The sequence below is a fragment of the Leopardus geoffroyi genome, chromosome C3 (assembly GCF_018350155.1).
Source record: "Leopardus geoffroyi isolate Oge1 chromosome C3, O.geoffroyi_Oge1_pat1.0, whole genome shotgun sequence".
Lineage (NCBI taxonomy): Eukaryota > Metazoa > Chordata > Mammalia > Carnivora > Felidae > Leopardus > Leopardus geoffroyi.
In genome coordinates this window covers 55,510,904-55,530,193 of record NC_059338.1, presented here as the reverse complement: position 1 = coordinate 55,530,193, position 19,290 = coordinate 55,510,904, and the positions used below count along the sequence as shown (strand labels likewise).

At 47.3% G+C, this 19,290-nt stretch overlaps 1 protein-coding gene across 1 annotated transcript; it reads left to right on the top strand.

The window, feature by feature from the left end:
* The first annotated feature begins 3,643 nt into the window (after positions 1–3,643).
* METTL13 (methyltransferase 13, eEF1A lysine and N-terminal methyltransferase) lies at positions 3,644–18,574 on the top strand. The gene is made up of 8 exons (XM_045452930.1): positions 3,644–4,100; positions 5,416–6,175; positions 7,483–7,682; positions 9,814–10,009; positions 11,604–11,771; positions 13,021–13,236; positions 15,803–15,934; positions 17,492–18,574. The coding sequence occupies exons 1-8, from the start codon at positions 3,948–3,950 to the stop codon at positions 17,764–17,766; spliced, it is 2,100 nt and encodes a 699-aa protein (XP_045308886.1). The 5' UTR covers positions 3,644–3,947; the 3' UTR covers positions 17,767–18,574.
* Positions 18,575–19,290: the final 716 nt, after the last annotated feature.

Here is a 19,290-nt window from a genome sequence, read left to right as displayed (position 1 = left end):
ACCTCTGCCAGAATTTGAGAAGGGTATGAGCCCTGGAATAGGCGTGCAGGGTGGGGATACTGGCTTCTACCCAGTCATGGCTAGCACGATGACCTCTGAATTCCTCTCAAGCAACAGTTCTCCACATGACCTCCTTGCTCCTTCCCTGTTCCTTTGTATAGGCAATTTCCCCAGTCGTCCAGAGGCCAATGTGGAAGCCATTTTCAGTCCTCAGGTCTTATACCCCCTCTTTAGGATCAGACATCAAATGCTTCAGTCATTCCCGAGAACATCTTTTGTATTAGTTCTTTCTAACTGTCATGACCCTAGTTCTCCGCTGGCATCTTCTGGCATGACAGCTTTAATCTAAATGCTCAAAGTGGAAGACTTCTCAAAACCTGCTGCTCACCTCAGTTCCCAGTTTTGTCTTCTGCTGCATCCACACACTGTAACCTTCTGCCCAACCACGCATGTCCTCCCATGGGTGTGCTCTGTACTACTTTCCTGTTATGACTGTACAAGTTACCAAAACTTAGGAACCTAAACGGTACAAATTGATTATCTCCCAGTTCTAGAGGTCAGAAGCCTGATGGGGTCTTCCCGGACTAAAATCAAGGTGTCTCCAGGGCTGAGTTCCTTCCGGAGGCTCTAAGGGAGAATTGCCTTGACTTTTCCAGCTCCCATAGGCTGGAAGGCCCTCTCTTTAGCTCACAACCCCTCCTCCGTCTCAAAGCCAGCAATGCTGCACCAATCCTTCTCATGCCTCCAATCTATGGTCTCCCTCTTCCACTTTTAGGGCCCTTCTGATCACACTGGGCATGCCTGGATAAGCCTATTTTAATTTCAGATGACAAGTAACCTTAATTCCCCTTTCCATGTAGACTAACTTATTCACAAGTTCAGGAAATTGGGACATAGACGTCTTCGGGGGAATGTTATTCTGCCTACCACATGCTCAATCCCATCCTCTGGGCCCCATATTGTCAGAACTGCTTTTAAATATCTATGCCTCATTTTCCAAATTTGTTAGCAACAATCAATTAGCTTAATATGGTACCAAAAACCTCATGTTAAATGAAAAGTAAGACTACAAGCTGCAAATTATATATTCAGAGGTCTAGATTTATACTTTTAGGAAAAAACCCACAATATTGAGTGACTTTTCTACACTGTTTGCATTAAAATTTTTTTTTTGTTTATTTAAAACAAATAAACACTCAACACCCCATGTGGGGCTTGAACTCATGACGCTGAAATCAAGAATTGATGCTCTTTCAACTTAGCCAGCGAGGCACCCCTACAATCAATTTGTATTTTAAAACATACTGGTAACCACTCTGGAGATCCTAATAAAACACAAACCATAATATCTACCTGGCTTAAATTAACTATGCTAATGATAACATAGCTATTAATTATACTCATAGTCAAACCTTGAGAGAAATGTTTCAAATGTAAGTATTTTAAAGGACAGGCTCTACTGCTGTATCTGAAGTATTTCTGCATTAAACATTCATACACTGTCAGGAAACCTCTAGCAAGTGTTAGCTTAAAGTCTTTGGGTGGTCATTGCTTTCTTAGGCTCTAAGAAGGGAGCTGGCACAGGGGTGGACAGGTAAGTCACTTATTCTCTTGGTCTGCAACATACTGCGAACAATAATTGTATTTTTAGGGCATTTGATAAATGGCTGGTGCCTGGGCTACGACAGAAATCACTACTTACCAACTTTTCCCATAGCAAGCCATGAACAGGAAGGACAACAGAACCAGAGGGAAGAGACCTTCAGAGGGTGAAGATGCTTGGTTCTGACCTCGTGCAGATACTACTGGAACAAGTTGGGGTGTGCGGTGGTACCCAAACTGACAGATGATAGGAACTTTCTGTCCGTTCTCAGGAAAGCCTTCTCTGGTCAGGCAACAGAGGTCTGGAAGGTGTCTGCTGTTACAGAATCTTATACTTCTCCTTCACAGCATCCATCACACCCTTATGACAGTTTGTTTTTGTCATTGTTCGATGCATGTCTTCCATGTGACTGCTTTGCTTACCACTGCATCCTCAGCTTTATCACAAAGATTGGTTCATATTAGGCAATTTAAATGTTTGATGAATTGTGTAAATTCTCAGGGGAGAGGGCAGAGTTGTTTTTTGTTTGTTGTTTATCTGTTTTTTCCTTTGGTGTTGTGTAGCACTTGAAGCAAATCAGCAGCCTCAACACTCAATTAAGTCCTTTCTGAAAGAGCCCATACCTCAGTCATTAGGAACCCTGCATGATGGAGTAGCTGAAGCCACCTGAGAGGCTCCTTCCGTTTCTTTTCTTGCTAGGCTTAAATGTGAACTCAACAAGTGCTACATGAAAATAGATTTTCTTTGATGTCACCTTGTAGAGGGCTTTTAGACTAACCTTTTAAAGTTGTGGAGAGGGAACTAAATTCATTTTGACTTTTCTCTTATTTATATTTAAAACAGTAGTTCTCAAAGGGTGGTCTTGGACCAACATCATTGAAATGCAAATCCTTAGACCTCAGTACACCTGATGAATCAGAAACCGTGGGGCTGGGACTCAGCAACCTGTGAATTAATGTCTTCCAGGTGATTCTGATGCATGCCAAAGTTTTAGAACTACTCTCTCAAACCAAAGTTTAAGTCCACTTTAAGGATCAAGAGTCTACTTGGCTACCTGTGACAGTAAAGCCCAGACTATTAGATGCTCATTCCATGGCCCTATGCCCTGCCTGGCCTGTATATTCCCCCCGCAATTTACAGTGTTTTGGAAAGCCCAGCAAGGCACATATTTGGCACTTGTGCCCTTATGGGAACATCCTTGGAGCATTACAATAAGATGAGCATCTGAAAGTAAAGTTTATTCATTAAACACACCAAGTAGGCGGTAGCACCTACTGATAGATAACATCAGAATGACAACCTAAGAAGGCTGTTTCTCAAAAGGAGGGTTACATTTTGCATACCGTGCTTTCGGGGGAGTACAGGGTGAGCCGGCACCTCTCAATACATACTTGTTACTCTTCTGAATTTTCAGGTCATTACATTAGTAGTGGGATCGTGCATTTTGGTGCAGAAAAAGTACCGCCAAGTGCCAATTTTCTCCAAATTAAACCTCAATGACACAAGTAAAGTGGTTAAACTAAGGGAGGGCGGGGCGGGAGATGCAGCAGGTAACCTGGCTGGGACTACTTTCTTTTGCCAAGGTCGGGCTGTACTCTTTCCTTCCCTCACTCCCTCTAAGCTCCTGGGGCCTCCTCTTTGGGTTTTTTTTTCCGGGGCCTCCTCTTCCTCGCGTCCCCTCGGTCAGGCGGCTCGGCCCTTCAACATCAGAAGTGGCCACTGGGCTGGCTCGGAGAGAAGGCGAAAACACAGCGCGGGACGCGCGCGCTCTCAGAGTCGGCGGAGAAGCCGGGACCCAGGAAGGCTGCCCCCGCGCGGCGCTCGGACGCAAACCCGCCGCCGAGGCCGCGACACCGCCTCCTCCCGGCCTCACGCCCGCGGCCCCACCCCCTGCTGCCGCGCGTAGATAAACGCTGGGCGACTGCGGCGCTGCCGCAGGCGTGCGGCGTGCAACTCGCAACCAATGAGGTGCCAGGAACCAAAAGCAGTGACCAATGAGACGCTGGGAGGGCCCAGGTGGCCGACCAATCGCGACGCTGCGCACCCGGATGTGCTTGCCAGTTCTGAAGCCCATCTGTGGGCAAGTGTGAGGGGCTCCGCACGTGGGGCTGGGGCTGGGGCTGGCAGCCGGCAGGAGGGCTGAGCGTGTGTTTGGTTCAGTGTGTTGTGCGTGCGGGTGGCGTGTAAGCGACGTCTCCTTGGGGTTTGAGCGGGGGAGAAATCAATGTGGTCATTAGTCGTGGAAAGAATTCCACCGAGGGTGCCGGGACCAGCGCGTGTGGAAGCCCATCCGATGGTACCTCACAGGGACTAGGAGAGACGAGCCTGGTCGGACAGTGAGAATATGAACCTCTTACCTAAGAGCTCCAAGGAGTTTGGCTCCGTGGACTATTGGGAGAAGTTCTTCCAGCAGCGAGGAAAGAAAGCTTTCGAGTGGTACGGAACCTACCTGGAACTGTGCGGCGTGCTGCACAAATACATCAAACCCAGGGAAAAGGTACGCGCGGCCTGGCGGTCCTGAGTGTGTGCTCGGGAACGTGGCAGATGATAACTTTACTCCTGGTGGATAGAGACAGGCGTGAGGGCCCTAATTGGGCCCATGTTTTGAGGCTTCTGCGCGTCATTCCGGCCCAAAGTAGGCAATTTAAAAATGTTCTTGTAAAGGCTTTCGGATAACAGACATGCGGCGCCCAGCTCACCGCTGAACTAATAGCCTCATTGGGACAGTGACTTCGTTAGTTGGGCAACCTAGGTATGGCCTCCTAGAGAGACCCTGTGCTTTTCTGGCACCGTCCATCCGTGTAGAGCAGACAGTACTTGTGGCTTTACTGACACAGGAATCTGTTAGCCAAATCGTTGTTGTGGGCACACTGAATTTCAGGCACTGTGCTCAGCAAGGTGAGCAACAAGAGCAGCAAGGCGTAAACCTTGGGCACGTTCCGGAAGTGACAAGTGGTAAATGCAACGACGGGGTGGACAGAGATGGAATTGTACTGGAGGTAGGAAAAAAGGAAGGGAGCAAACTAACCTTAGTGGAGGATGTGCCAGACATGCTGGGTGCTGCGTGTGTGTGTGTGTGTGTGTGTGTCTGTCTGTCTGTCTGTTCAGGAGTTGAATTCTCATAATAAACTCTGTCAGGTTCATTCATGTAGGACATGGAAACTGAGGCTCTGAGATCCAGTTTCTTGCCCAAGATCATACATGTAGTGTGTGGTCACATGGGAGTTTAAACTCAGGCCCATCTAGTCCCAGCGTATGCACTTCTCACCAAACTTTTCCAGAGATGGTGACATTGGGATGGAGCTTTGAAGGATGAGTGGGCGATTGCTCCATAGAAAGGGAGGCAACGACCTGTCTTTTAAGCTTGGCTTTGGAAAATGGCGGAATACCTTAGGTGGACCTGAAGGCATGAGTGGAATAGGATTTTGCCACAACTAGGTTTTCAGTAGTAAAACAGGAGATTTGAACTCTACTATATCTTGATTGTGTGACTTCCTATCAGTTCTTGAGTAATAAATGCTTTCTTCAGAGAAAAGAACAAGCAGGATTTGTTTGTTTTTGCAGTATGGAAAGTCTATTTATACATAACTTGCATTGTTGTGGCTGAATGTGGTTTTCACTTGTGAGTTTCTCTAACTATTAGTGTTTCAACATAGAGCCTAGAATCACCTCTGTAACGGTGCTCCGTCCTGTGCATAGCATCTGCACCTTCTGAAAACTTGCACCAGCCAAGGCGAGACTCGATCCCGGGAAGTACGTGCAGGTCATTCCGTTGCCTTGATCACTTTCGTCTTGTTGGCTTTTTCCCTCAGGTGCTGGTGATTGGGTGTGGTAACTCAGAGCTAAGCGAACAGCTGTATGATGTGGGCTATCAGGATATAGTGAACATTGACATCAGTGAGGTGGTCATCAAGCAGATGAAGGAACGCAATGCCAGCCGCCGGCCCCAGATGAGCTTCTTGAAGATGGACATGACCCAGATGGAGTTTGCCGACGCTTCGTTCCAGGTGGTGTTGGACAAGGGCACCCTGGACGCTGTGCTGACAGATGAGGAGGAGAAGACCCTGCAACAAGTGGACAGGATGCTGGCTGAGGTTGGCCGTGTCCTGCAGGTGGGCGGTCGCTACCTCTGCATCTCCCTGGCTCAGGCTCACGTCCTGAAGAAAGCAGTGGGTCACTTCTCTCGGGAGGGGTGGATGGTGAGGGTGCACCAGGTGGCCAGCAGCCAGGACCAGGTGTTGGAAGCAGAGCCTCGGTTCTCCCTGCCTGTGTTTGCCTTCATCATGACCAAGTTCAGGCCGGGCCCTGGCTCTGCCCTTCAGATCTTTGAGCTCTGTGCTCAGGAGCAGGGCAAGCCTGTGCGGCTGGAGAGTGCCGAGCGGCTGGCTGAGGCAGTGCGGGAGCGGCAGCAGTATGCCTGGCTGTGCGGCCAGCTGTACCGCAAGGCCGGGCTGGGGAGTGTCTCTCTGGACTTGTGCGATGGGGACACAGGGGAGCCACGCTACACCCTCCACGTGGTGGACAGCCCCGCTGTGAAACCATCGCGGGACAATCATTTTGCCATTTTCATCAGTGAGTTGGGATTGCACCCTCTCTTCCCTGGAGGGGCTGGCTCTGAGGGGCTGGGGCTTTGGTGGTGGGTATGGCTTGGCTGGTTTTATCTTGCCGGGGGTGGCACTTTAAGAAGTGAGACCAGCCAGGGCGTGAGGGAGGGGGCACAGCAGCTATCCGGCTACCTGCTTAGATTTGGGGCTTATTTCTTCACATCTCCCTTTGGAAAGGCCCGATGACGTGTGAGAATGGATTTGGTAGGGAGGACAGAGAGTGACGCAGATGAGTATAGGTACGTCTCATATTGTAGAGATAGGAGTTACTTTGTCACATGGAGTCATGGGAGTGACAGAGTCCCAGCTCTGGAGCCTGTGAGCTGTGTGACCTGGGGACATTTCTGTGCTTTTCTGTTGAATATAGGGAGAGTAGTAGCTAAAGAATTGACTGTTTGGGTTTCAGTTCTGGCTTGGTCACTTCCTGGTGGTGTGACTTTGGACATTCCTTTCCTTTCTGTGCCTCAGTTTCCTCATCTCTAAAGTAAGATCAACTGTGTTGTGTAGTTTTGAGAAGTGTAAACTCTCTCAGAATGGTGCCTCACACATGGTAAGTGCTTTATAAACATCAGTGTCATTATTGAAGGGTGTTAAGTGATACCAGATTGGCTCAGTAATGATCAGAAGAGAGAATGAGGAAATGCCTTCCGAAGTAGGAAATTGTGGACAAAATGCAAGATTTTGAAGACATCATGCTGGTAATTTGCTGACAACTGAGCCATTTTCCCAAGTATTCCATAATTCTACCTGTCCACCAATGAAAACAAATAATAGTACAGCGGATACAGCCATGGAGGGTGGGGCTGGAGTGCCTGGGTTTGAATCCCAGCTTCCCCATTTAGTACCTGTGTGAACTTGTGCAAATAGCTTAACTTCTGTGTCTCAATTTCCTTGGAGTCGTAATATTACTAGGAGTAATAATACTACCTGTATCTTAGACTGTTGTGAGTAATGAATTAGTTTCTGTTTGTAAATTTCTTGAAATAATGCCTGGCATGTAACAAGCGTTAGTATCATTGCTTTTTTTTTTTTTTTTTTTTTGCACTAGGTACCTGCCTCTCTCCCCTTATATACATGTAATGTGGGACCTACCATGTGTCTGATGGCTTCTTTGCTCTGGGCATTGTGCACTAGGGAGTTGATAGCCCTCACTGGGTCACAGTTGGAAGGGTTGCTTGTCCTGTGCAGGGCCTGACTCTCTGCCCTGTAGTTCCTATTGGCTGGGGCTTGAACAACTCTTCCCGGGACTTAGTGTCACCAGGTGCCTCTTTCCAGTCCCCCAGGGTCGCGAGACCGAGTGGCTCTTTGGCATGGAGGAGGGTCGGAAGCAGCTGGCAGCCAGCGCAGGCTTCAGGAGGCTGATCACCGTGGCCCTTCACCGAGGTCAGCAGTACGAAGGCATGGACAGCATCCAGGCCGAGCTGTCAGCCAGAGTCCTGGAGCTGGCCCCTGCCGGGATGCCCACCCAGCAGCAGGTAACAGAGCTTCGGCAGCAGCATACACGGATCTCTAGACAAGTCGTATTAGCAGCCAGGAAGGCAGAGGGTGTCTTGGAAGGAGCTAGGACCAGTGTCTGTGCCCCTGTCTATTCCTGGAGGGCATGTCAACAGCTGCGAGCTAAGTGGGCAGAGCTTATGTTCTCTTGCCCCGGGCAGTGAGAGGAAGGTGAGCGGTGGCTTTTCTTGAGACCATTGAGACCCAGGGTAGCATCTGTGTGTGTGGGGCCTCGAGACTCCTCATAGATGGCACAGAGGAAATGCTGTCCACCTTGCAGGCTCTAGCTCTTTCTACTGTGGATTGTACAGACTGTGTTTCTCTTTCCCCTCTTTGTGCAGGCCTTCCTTGACCATCTTCCTTCTTAGAATCCTCATTATCTGATTGGAGAATGAAAAAGAGCCATACAGCTTAGGTTAGTTTTCAGGATATTAACATTGCTGGTAAGGAAACTGAAGGTTTTTGCCAAAAGAATGATGTGGTATTGTCCATTGACACTGTCTTGTTCCATCCTGCTCAGGGTAGCGAAAAGGTAACTTTATTGCAGGTACTTTATAGTGAGGAATTTATCTTTGACAGGAAAGCCAAGGTGCCTGGAGGCTCTTTGCAGTAGTGACAGATCTGAGAAGATGAACCTAGACCCCTGGTTCTCACCTGTGCTTCTGCTCACTAGGCTGACTTGTGTTTACAGATGAATGTGTGTTTGATTCTTCCTGGCAGACTTTGCTATTGGTCCATCAGAGATATAGATCCTGTAGGGAGGTTCATTTGTGACCTTCTCTCTAGGGCCTGCATCTCTGCAGAGTCAGCAGTCCCTGGGATTCTCTTGGAAATCTGTAAAAAGGAATAGTTGTAGGGGCGCTTGGGTGGGTCAGTTGGTTAAGCATGACTCTGGATATTGACTCAGGTCATGATCTCATGGTTTGTGAGTTTGAGCCCACATGGGTTCTGTGCTGATGGTGCGAAGCCTGCTTGGGATATTCTCTGTCTCCCTCTCTCCCTCTCTCCTTCCCCCTCCATCTCTCTGCCTCTCCCCAACTTGTGCTGTGTCTTTCAAAATAAATAAAAACTTTTAAAAAATTAAAAAGAAATAGATGTAAAGATTGGGAAAGGTTATGGAAAAGTCTAGGGGGAAAATATAGTTTTCTCTTAATTTTTTTCTCCTGTTTAGAAAAATGGGGGAAAAGATGTGAATAATTGAGGGAAGGGAGAAATTTATTCAAACTTGGAATGGTTGCTTTCCCTGTGGATTTGTTATCTTTATCCCTGTTCTGATTCCTTCTTTCATAGTTAGCCCCCTGCTGTGCATTCCCTCTAGCATTTATGGAAAGCCCTTTTAAGGATTCTTATTGAAAAACTCATGTTTTTCTTTTTAAAATTTTTTAAAGTATATTTATTTATTTTTGAGAGAGAGCGAGAGAGAGAGAGTGAGCGAGCATGGGCAGGGGGTGGGCAGAGAGAGAGAGAGAATTCCAAGCAGACTCTGTGCTGTTAGCGTGGAGCTTGACACGGGGCTTGGTCCCACGAACCGTGAGATCATGACTTAAGCCAAGATCAAGAATTGGATGCTTAACCGTCTGAGCCACCCAGGTGCCCTGAGAAACTCATTGTCTTCTTAGGGAGAACCAATTGGATTTCACTAATGGTTTCAGGGATCTTTATGTGTTCAACTGGATTTCAAAAAAGTGAATTAAGCCTTTTGTGATCTATCGAAAAGCTGTAGAAAAGTTCTTTTTTGTTTTTTTTTTTTTTTAATTTTTTTTTTTTTTCCAACGTTTATTTATTTTTGGGACAGAGAGAGACAGAGCATGAACGGGGGAGGGGCAGAGAGAGAGGGAGACACAGAATCGGAAACAGGCTCCAGGCTCTGAGCCATCAGCCCAGAGCCCGACGCGGGGCTCGAACTCACGGACCGCGAGATCGTGACCTGGCTGAAGTCGGACGCTTAACCAACTGCGCCACCCAGGCGCCCCGAAAAGTTCTTTAATAGAAAGGCAAATCTTTAGGTTCTTGCTGCCCAGAAGCTTGATAGGAGGATTCCATGACAGGATTAAAATTTCTCCTGTTTCTTGATTGAGCTGGTGTTTGACCGCATCTCTGTTACATCTTCAGGTGCCCTTTCTGTCTGTGGGTGGGGACATTGGGGTCCGGACCGTTCAGCACCAAGCCTGCAGTCCCTTGAGTGGCAACTATGTCGTCGAGGACGTGCAGGGGGATGACAAGCGCTACTTCCGGCGGCTGATCTTCCTCAGCAACAGGAATGTGGTGCAGTCAGAAGCTAGGTTGCTGAAGGATGTGTCCCACAGAGGTGAGGTGTCATCACACATGACCCTAGCGGTCATGGCATGGACTCTCCACTTGGGGTGGTCAGAAAGTGTTGGGAGCTTGGCCAAGTTGTAGGACAGACCTGGGTACGTGTGATCAGAGGCACGTGGCTCTTCGAGTTGTCCTGTTACCATCTGGACTCAGTCTAAGTGACAATAAACAGAACAGAGGTGTGTTTTGTTCTTGAGCAAAGACTCTGAAATGATAAGGAGCTGGGGTGGTAGCTTACCAAATAAATGTGATTGTCACTTTAATGCCTTCAGCGTCTACGCCATCTGTTTTGTACATTCTCCTTATGCATCTGTATATTCATTCAGTAAGGCTCTGTGAGGGGAGCCACAAGCATGGAGGGTACAGGTGAACCCTGCCCTCCTTCACAGCACACTCCCTAGCATGTTTTAGAGAGGGCATTAGAGTTGGTGGGTACTTAGAGGTCATCTAGTCCAGTGCTATTCAGTACAACTTTCTGAAATGGAGGGAGGGTTTAATATCCACTTAGCTGCCCAAATGGTAACCGTTAACCATATGTGGCTGCTGAGCATGTGGAATGTGGGTAACTAAGGAACGAATCTTTAATGTATTTGATTGTAATTAAGTTACATTTACAATTCAATGGCCACAGGTGGCTAGTGGCTACAATATTGGACTGTGAAGATCCAGGCCAGGTCCTTTAGGATCCCTTTTAAGCAGTCTCCCAGATGCCACTCAGAAACTCCCACTGGTGGGGAAAACAAGAGTTTGTTTCACCTGCTATGTTCGCCAATTGTGTATGTTTGTATTATAAAAGCAATACTGCTCAGTGTAATCCGTTCGAAAATCAATGTATACGGTGAAAAATGAGCATCTGTTTACTATATACCAGAGGGAAGGAGTGGGGCCTTTATAGGATTTCTTCCCTTTGGTGAACACTTGTGATTTCCTCGTCTAGCAGGGCAGTGTGTATTACTGACTGTATGGTATAGTGGAGGGATGATAGGCGTTGGAGACAGGCAGTCCCGGGTTCACATTCTGTCTGCACCTCCTGATACTGGGACTAATTATTAACTCTTCAGATCCTCAGTTTTTCCATCTGCCTAATATGGGAATTATAAGGTCGCTATAAGAGTTAAATAATTAGAAGTTGTAGCATAGTCATAGAGGAGGTAATTAGTAATTTTAAGTCCTTCTCTAAAAGGATTTGTGAATAGACTTACCCTGTTAGTGGCCTTATATTTCTCAGGGCAAAGGGGCTAGGACTCCTCAGTTTAGTTTTCCCAGGTTTTTGGGTGTGTTTTTGCCATTTTTCCTTTTTTGAGTATCTGGTATCCAATGGTATGTGTTAAATGTTTAACAATTGTATTTTGGGGGCAAAAAGCCCTGATGTATACTGTTTGCCAATTTCTGTGGCGTAATAAAGGCCACCACAGGCAGATTTCAAACTACCAACATGTCAACCATGTCACAAAATTTGTGTATATTTAGCAGTTGGGTTCTTGAGTTGGATCAAGCTAGCTACAGCACAATGCTGCTGGTAAGTCTTGCTTTCCCCGGACTGGGGTGCTAAGCATAGTACCTCATTATCTCTATCTCTCATTTAGCCCAGAAGAAACGGAAAAAGGACAGGAAGAAGCAGCGGCCCACTGACACTCCGGAGGACCTCCCTGCAGCCCCGGGGCAGTCCATTGACAAGAGTTACTTGTGCTGTGAACACCACAAAGCAATGATTGCTGGCCTTGCCCTGCTGAGAAGCCCGGAGCTGCTCCTAGGTAAGCGGGGTGCACTGCCTCCCACAGTCGGGGCAAGTAAGCTTACAGACCAGTCTGACAGCAGCCATTGCAGACCAACAAATGCACATGCATTTATATCTTTCTTCTTCCTGACCATCTTCTAAGTTTATCAGTCACTTTTCCCTCAAACTCAAATTGTAATCTTGAAATGGCTGCATGTGTTGATGTCTAAATTCTATTAGAATTCTATTTTGTTCGTTTATTTAAAATATTAAGGTATAACATATATTTGGGGAGATACATAAAGTACACATTATAAGTATTTCAGTTTGCTGAGTGCTTGCATATGTATCTACTCCTGTAACCAGTGGAGCATTTAAAAATCATGACTCCAGAAATGGCCTTTGTACTTTAGGAGAATTTCTGGGTTATCAGTAATGCATCATTTGAGCACCAGATGCAATTCTTTCTTAAATTTTTACTTAAAAAGCCATGTTGTTGGTAGTACGGTAATAGCCGTATTATTAATAACAGGTTTGGATCTGACCACAGTAGCAAAAATGTTCATGTTCCTGTGTAGGTTGTCATTGTCTTTCCCAAGAGTCCTGATTATGTCTTGTTGAAACACCCTGTCTCGGTATTGTATGTCCCTAGAGTGTCAGTTCTTATGTTTAATCCTCAGACGTTAATCTATGTTTAATGTCTCCTTTTAGTGATTCTTTCTTGTTTCTTGTCTACTTCTATCCCCCTGTGTTTTCTGTGGTTTCTCTGTACTTAGGACTAGGATGTGGGCCTTTGTTTTCCTGTGATTTCTGGAACGTGGATTTATTGCCCTCACTTGGTTGATGTGTCTGAGAGGGCAGTTGTGGCCTTTGAGTTGAAAGCTGGGCAGAGGGCATTGCATCTACACTGCCTTGTGATCATGAGCAAGATGTTGGCTGTTGTCCCTCCCAATTCCTAGGGGGAGTCTAATGCTCATGGTGGGGACTCTTGGTATGATGTCAGCTGAGTGCCTTGGGACTTTAAGGGTCCCCAAAGAACCATGTGCTGGTTCCTCTTCTGGATCTAGTAAAGGAAGGATTGTGAGGCCAGGGTTGAGTTTTCAGATGTAGATGTCAGATTGGCTCCTGCGTTTTTGGGATGAGACGGAGAAGCTAGGCCTTTAAATCTTGTATCCTCTGGGCAGAGCCAGTGATCCGACTCCCCCTGCCCTCTTTACTCTCCCCGAGGCTGATACAAAACTGTTCATGAGAAGATAGTAAAATGATGCTTTCTTCCTTTATTGCAGAGACCCCACTGGCATTGTTGGTGGTAGGCCTGGGCGGGGGCAGCCTCCCCCTGTTTGTCCACGATCATTTCCCGAAGTCCTGCATTGATGCTGTGGAGATCGACCCCTCCATGTTGGAAGTGGCCACCCAATGGTTTGGCTTCTCCCAGAGCGACCGGATGAAGGTCCACATTGCAGATGGCCTGGACTATATTACCAGCCTGGCAGGAAGAGAAGGTACTGCAATTGGAGAATTCGGAGGGATGTTGAGGGAAGAGTAATCCAAGCTTGGCAGACCTGCAAGGGCTTCTAGAATTCCTCTGTAAGAGAGCAGCATTAGGATCGTCCCAGTCTTTCACCTGTTCATTTCTTCATTCATTGGTTGACATGTTGATTCAGTAAATATAGAGTGCTAGCCATATGCTCAGCACTGTGCTAGGAGAACTCACTTCTGGGACGCCTGGGTGGCTCAGTTGGTTAAGCGTCTGACTCTTGATTTCGGCTCAGGTCATGATGTTATGGTTGTGAGATCGAGCCCGACATTGAGCTCTACGCCAGGCGTGGAGCTTACTTAAGATTCTCTATCTCCCTCTCTCCCTCCCCTACTCTCTCTCTCTTGCCCAAATAAATAAATAAATAATAAAAACAACAACAGTGAAAAACCCCACACTGTTTCTGCCCTTGTGGCACTAACAGATCAGTGGGCTTCTCTCCTGATTCTCTTCTGACCCTGTGTCCTTGCCACTTCCTCACCTTCCCATGGAACCTAACATCTGTAGTCAGGTGAGCAGAAGGGGGAAAAGATTTGGGGTGTGGTGTGTGTCAGGAGGTGTTTTGTAAATCTTTCAGCTGGAGGTGAAGCCAGAGATAGCGTTCGTGTAGCCCGGTGACTGTAAACCTGCGGGGCGCTGGGCAGTGGCTGCAGACGGGTGTTTGGTGGTTGTAACCACTGGGTAGGGCTGCTCCGGGCAGCGCATGAGTAGAGCCTGAAGATGCTGCTAAACATCCTGCAGCGCCCAGGACGGCCACCCACGACAAAGAATCGTCTGGCCCCAGATGGCAGTCGTGCTGAGGATGTGAAACCCTGATATAGATGCCACTCGGCGGGGATTCTGATGGAGTGAAGGCTCCATTTTGCTCTAATGATTCATATCCCAGACGGAGGACAAAAGGCATGTTAATGTTCTGCAGTCGCTCCTCTGGTCCTTCTGCCACTTTACATGTAGGCTCCCGTGACTGGTGCTTTCTGGAGTGTGTGTCCCTCAGGGAGAAGTCAGTCAGGCTGGTCCAGGCTTAAGGGAACCTGGGGAGCTTAGGCCACCCACCCTTCCTGGTCTGCCCGTTCCATACCTGATACTCTGGCTCTCGCTGGATTAGAGTAGCTCCCAGGAGGGTGTGGCAAATCAGGATGCGGGGGGTGAGTCCTTTGGTGCTGGGTGGACAGATGGTGCGTTCACGGTCATTGCAAACTGAACTAAACTATATCAGAGTTTCACAGGTTACCTGTCTGAGTCTGGGGCCAGTGTGGGGGCCCAGGCCCAACCTAGCCAATACATGGGAAACCCTTAAAACCGTGCTAGGCTCCTGGCAGGCACTTCGTGCGTGATGTGTTGCCATTGTGATTGCCTGTCGGTCAGTGTTGAACAGCCTGGCGATCATGTCTAACAGCCACCTTCCAGATTGTTGGAGGGCTCAGTGCTACAAATGGGGGCAATGGTTGTCCTTGGACTTTGATGAGCCAACATGTTCTGCTGTCTAAGAAACCAAAATGAGATCTGTGCTGTGGATACTAACCGGCTTGTAGGAGTCCTAAGTCAAGATTTATTAGTTAATGAATAATCATTATCATAGTCTCAAAGTTTGCTAAAAGTCAGTAGCATTGCAGACTTACCCCTTGTAAAAGACATTCCCATCATACAAAGGAGTGCATCTGGTTCATAATCAGGTCTTTCTCACCCATTTAGCAAATCTATCTTTCCTGAGTCAGCTGTTGTTCAATTAACTAGAAAAGATATACCAACTTTAATTTGAGAACGTTTTTGTCCTGCAAACATTTGCTGGGTCAGTCCCTAAAGGCTTAGGCAGCTGCTTTGCCTAGATCAATGGTTCTCAACTCTGCCTGTATTTAGAATTACCTGGCAGTTTAAGAAAAATACCAGAAGCTTCCCATCTCCCCTCCCCATCTGTTCCTTCCCTGTCCAGTGTTTTTGACTCAGTTTATTAGGAACGGAGCCCAGGTTTCTAAGTGTTTAGAACATTCCCAGTCTCTAATGTTCTGCTAGGTCAAAATACTGGTACAAATGGACCCTTCATCAAGTAGTAATCAAGCTAGAGGACACCATTAATGTGTTTGGAAGTCTTTTGAAAGTGCCTCTTTTTTAATGTTTGTTTATTTTTGAGAGAGAGAGAGAGAAAGAGAGACAGGGTGCGAGCAGGGGAGGGACAGAGAGGGAGACACAGAATCTGAAGCAGGCTCCAAGACGCAGGGCTTGAACCCACGAACCATGAGATCATGACCTGAGCCAAAGTCAGATGCTTAACTGAGCCATCCAGGTGCCCCTGGAAAGTGCTTTCAAATGTGGAAGAAGATGAGATGAATGCCCTGTCCCTCAGGTGGGGTGCTCACAGGAGAACCCTGACTGACAACGACTCCCCTGACAGTGACATCAGTGCCCTTACAGACGAACCACAGCCTCCACGTCATCCTAACTGAGCCGCTTGCGGCCCCCACAGGTCACAGGGGAGATGCGGTGTAGGCGTGTAAGTGGTGTCAGGCAGGGCCTTGTTTGCTTCTCTTTCCCAGTGCGGCCCCACTACAGCGTCATCATGTTTGATGTAGACAGTAAGGACCCAACACTGGGGATGAGTTGTCCGCCGCCGGCTTTTGTGGACCAGCCTTTCCTGCAGAAGGTCAAAAGCATCTTGACTCCTGAAGGTAGGAAGACAAAGGTTGGGGAGGGAGGAGGGGTGGGTCCTTTAAATTTGTTTTTCTTTTCAAATGAAAAATGCTCATGTTGGGGCGCCTGGGTGGCGCAGTCGGTTAAGCATCCGAATTCAGCCAGGTCACGATCTCGCGGTCCGTGAGTTCGAGCCCGCGTCGGGCTCTGGGCTGATGGCTCAGAGCCTGGAGCCTGTTTCCGATTCTGTGTCTCCCTCTCTCTCTGCCCCTCCCCCATTCATGCTCTGTCTCTCTCTGTCCCAAAAATAAACGTTGAAAAAAAAAAAAAAAACTTTAAAAAAAAAGAAAAATGCTCATGTCAGAAGTGTGTGGCTCAGTGAGTTGCCCCAAATTGGACACTCTTATTTATTCTCATCAAACACAGAACATTTCCAGCACCCCAGAAAGTCTACCTCTTACTTCCTTCCAGTAACTCATTCTCCTCTCAAGGATAGTGACTATCCTAACTTAAGTTAGCACAGCTTAGTTTTGCCCATTTTTGTTGTTTATATAAATGGACTCTTATGGAATGTGGTCTTTAAGTGTTTTCTTTCGCTCAATATGATGTTTGTGAGATTCATCTATGGTGCTGTGTTTATATTGTTCCTTTATATTGCTGTGTAGTGTCATCGTGTGACTGTACCACATTCGTGTCTCCATTCTCCTGGTGGTTGGTATTGGATTATGTGGGACTTTTATAAGTAGTACTGACCATAACGTTCCAGTAGATGCCTTTTGGTGAAATAGATTTGCAGGTCTGTTGGGCATATATGAAGGCTTGTGATTGCTAGAACATAGATCACGTGTATGCTCGAGTTTTCTAGGTGCTGCTGCACAGTTTTACAAAGTGAATGTAGCAATTCACATTTCCACCAGCTTGGTCACGTTAGCTGCCATTTGATTTCTTTCCACATGCCCTGGACTAGGCAGAATGGTATTTCCTCTTCATAGCAGCCCATTTTCAAATGAGGAAACTGAAGTAAAGAGACTTTGCCAAGGTGACACAGAGTGACAGCTGGAGCTTCAGCCCAAGTCCTTGCGACTTGGACACTGGAGCTCTTCATCCATATGTTGACAGCCTCCAAGATTTTTTTTTTTTTTGGTGTCAGGTACTTGGGTGAACAGAGATATTCAGAACCTTAATTGTCACAAGTCAGGTAACATTGGCCCTTTGATTGGCCCTCTCATTATGTACTCCATAAGGTACATGCCAAGAACGTAACATCCCTGTGTGTGTTTGTTTTTTTTCCCCTTGGGGATATTAGTTCTTTCTCAAAGCAATTCTTTAGGAAACTGAGGTGTAGAGAATGATAAAATAATTTGTTAGCAGCATGGAAGAGGAAAAAATTAACTTGAAGTTTTCTCATAGTTCACATATTCCCCATGCTCTTCTCTCTTTTTATGTGGTGTGTTCTGTGCAAACTCAAAGCACTTGTGTTTTCTTAGCCCACCAGTGTCCCTGGGGCAGGAATTGGTATATTTCTAAGCGCGGAACCTTGTCTCCGACGTGTCCCCTGATCTGCAGGATGTGACTCTTTCCTTGCCACACCCTAGGTGTCTTTATCCTCAACCTTGTGTGCCGAGACTTGGGGCTGAAGGACTCAGTGCTGACCGGGCTCAAGGCCGTGTTCCCTCTGCTGTATGTCCGGCGAATTGAAGGTGAAGTAAACGAGATCCTGTTCTGTCAGCTGCACCCGGAGCAGAAACTTTCCACGCCAGAGCTCTTGGAAATGGCCCAGGCCTTGGAGCAGACCCTGCGGAAGCCTGGGAGGGGATGGGATGACACCTACATACTGTCAGAGATGCTCAAGACCGTGAAGATCGTGTGATTGCTGAGGCCGGGAAGTCTGCTCAGCTTCGTGCCGGACTGGCCTTGGGCTCCTGGCCTGTGAGAGATTGAAGAAATATAATGCACCATATTTTTTAAGCCTCATATTTTTCTTGGTTTCATACTCAGCTGCATGCGACCTCTAGCTTAGCGAGGTTGCCTGAAGATCTGGGAAAATAAAAAATGTCCTTCCCGTCTTGTCCTCTTTAGTTCCACTTGGTTGATCCCCTCTGCTTCCCTGTACTGTGTCCTGGAGCAGGATTCCCAGCTGATGCCTTAATGACTCTACACCAAGCTCCTTAGGATGGAAGACAATCAACTTTGAGCGCTGGTTTGCTTTTGCTTTATCTTCCTATTGTCTCTGTAGGAATGATCTCCAGGGAGATAGCACAGCATTCTGTGCCAAAAGACTGTAAAAAGAGCAGGATTCCCATAGATGTGAGACAGATTTGACAGAACATCCACTCTGCCTCCCTCCAGATAGAACTGCCGCTGACATCCCGAGTTTTAAGAATCTGGCTAACCCGCTTTACTAAGCAGCTTTCCCCAGCTATCCAAACCTTGTAGCCTAAGCTGTTTGTTCTGTTCTCGGCAGAAGGGGTGGATACAAGTGGCCCCCATAACTGTGCATGTCAGAGACAGAGACTAAAGTCTGTCTAAACCGACTAAAGTCGGTTTACTCACCTTCGCTGAGTGACAGCTGCATGTGGGACCCAGCGTAGAGAGCTGTGGTGGAAGGAAAGGTGGTTAAGAATGGGCAGCAAACATGGATTAGCAATAAAAATTAACATGTTCCGATAACTCCTTAAGTGATTTACGTAAGCTGTCTTATTTAATGAGATAAAGGAAAGTTAAGCCAAAACTACATCTAATCCCAGATCTCACTGGAGCCAGAAGCATCAAGCTTGTACAACTGTGAAACCAGCAGTTCTGAGATTGGCTTGAAGTTCATTTCTCCTAATGATGCCAGGGCTGACTTAATGAGCAGTGCCATGGAAAGTACACCTTGTCGCCCTCCACCACCCCAGCTTGCTTCACAGGCCCTTTAAAATGGACTCTGAGCTCTTGAGGTGAAGCATATTTCAAAGACAGGGTGTCATCCATACAAAATTGTGTCAGCCCATTGAAGAAGGATGTGAGGACAGAGTAGAATTTTTGGATTTTACCCATTATAAAAACTTGGTGTTCCTTAGGGGATGATCTACCCTGGAGCCATCCCGTGTCACGCCCCTGCACCTCAAAGGGCCCTAGTTTGGGGATCCTCCGTTGTTTTCTACTCTGTAAGTTCATGCAAGGTTAGGATAGGTGATAGGGGAACAGGGTCTGAGTCAAAGGGTCTAGTCTGACTGCCCTTCAGTCCTCTCTTTCTAGCTGTACTGACTTTTGAATAGCTCATTTGGGTGGCACAGCCAAACTAGGGAATTACCAGAGTGAAGACTGGATCTCAGCTATGTCTGAGGAGAGTCGTCCTGGGAGTTAGGCAGGCTTGTTGGAGAGAAGCCTCCTTGGAGGTGGGAAAAGGCCT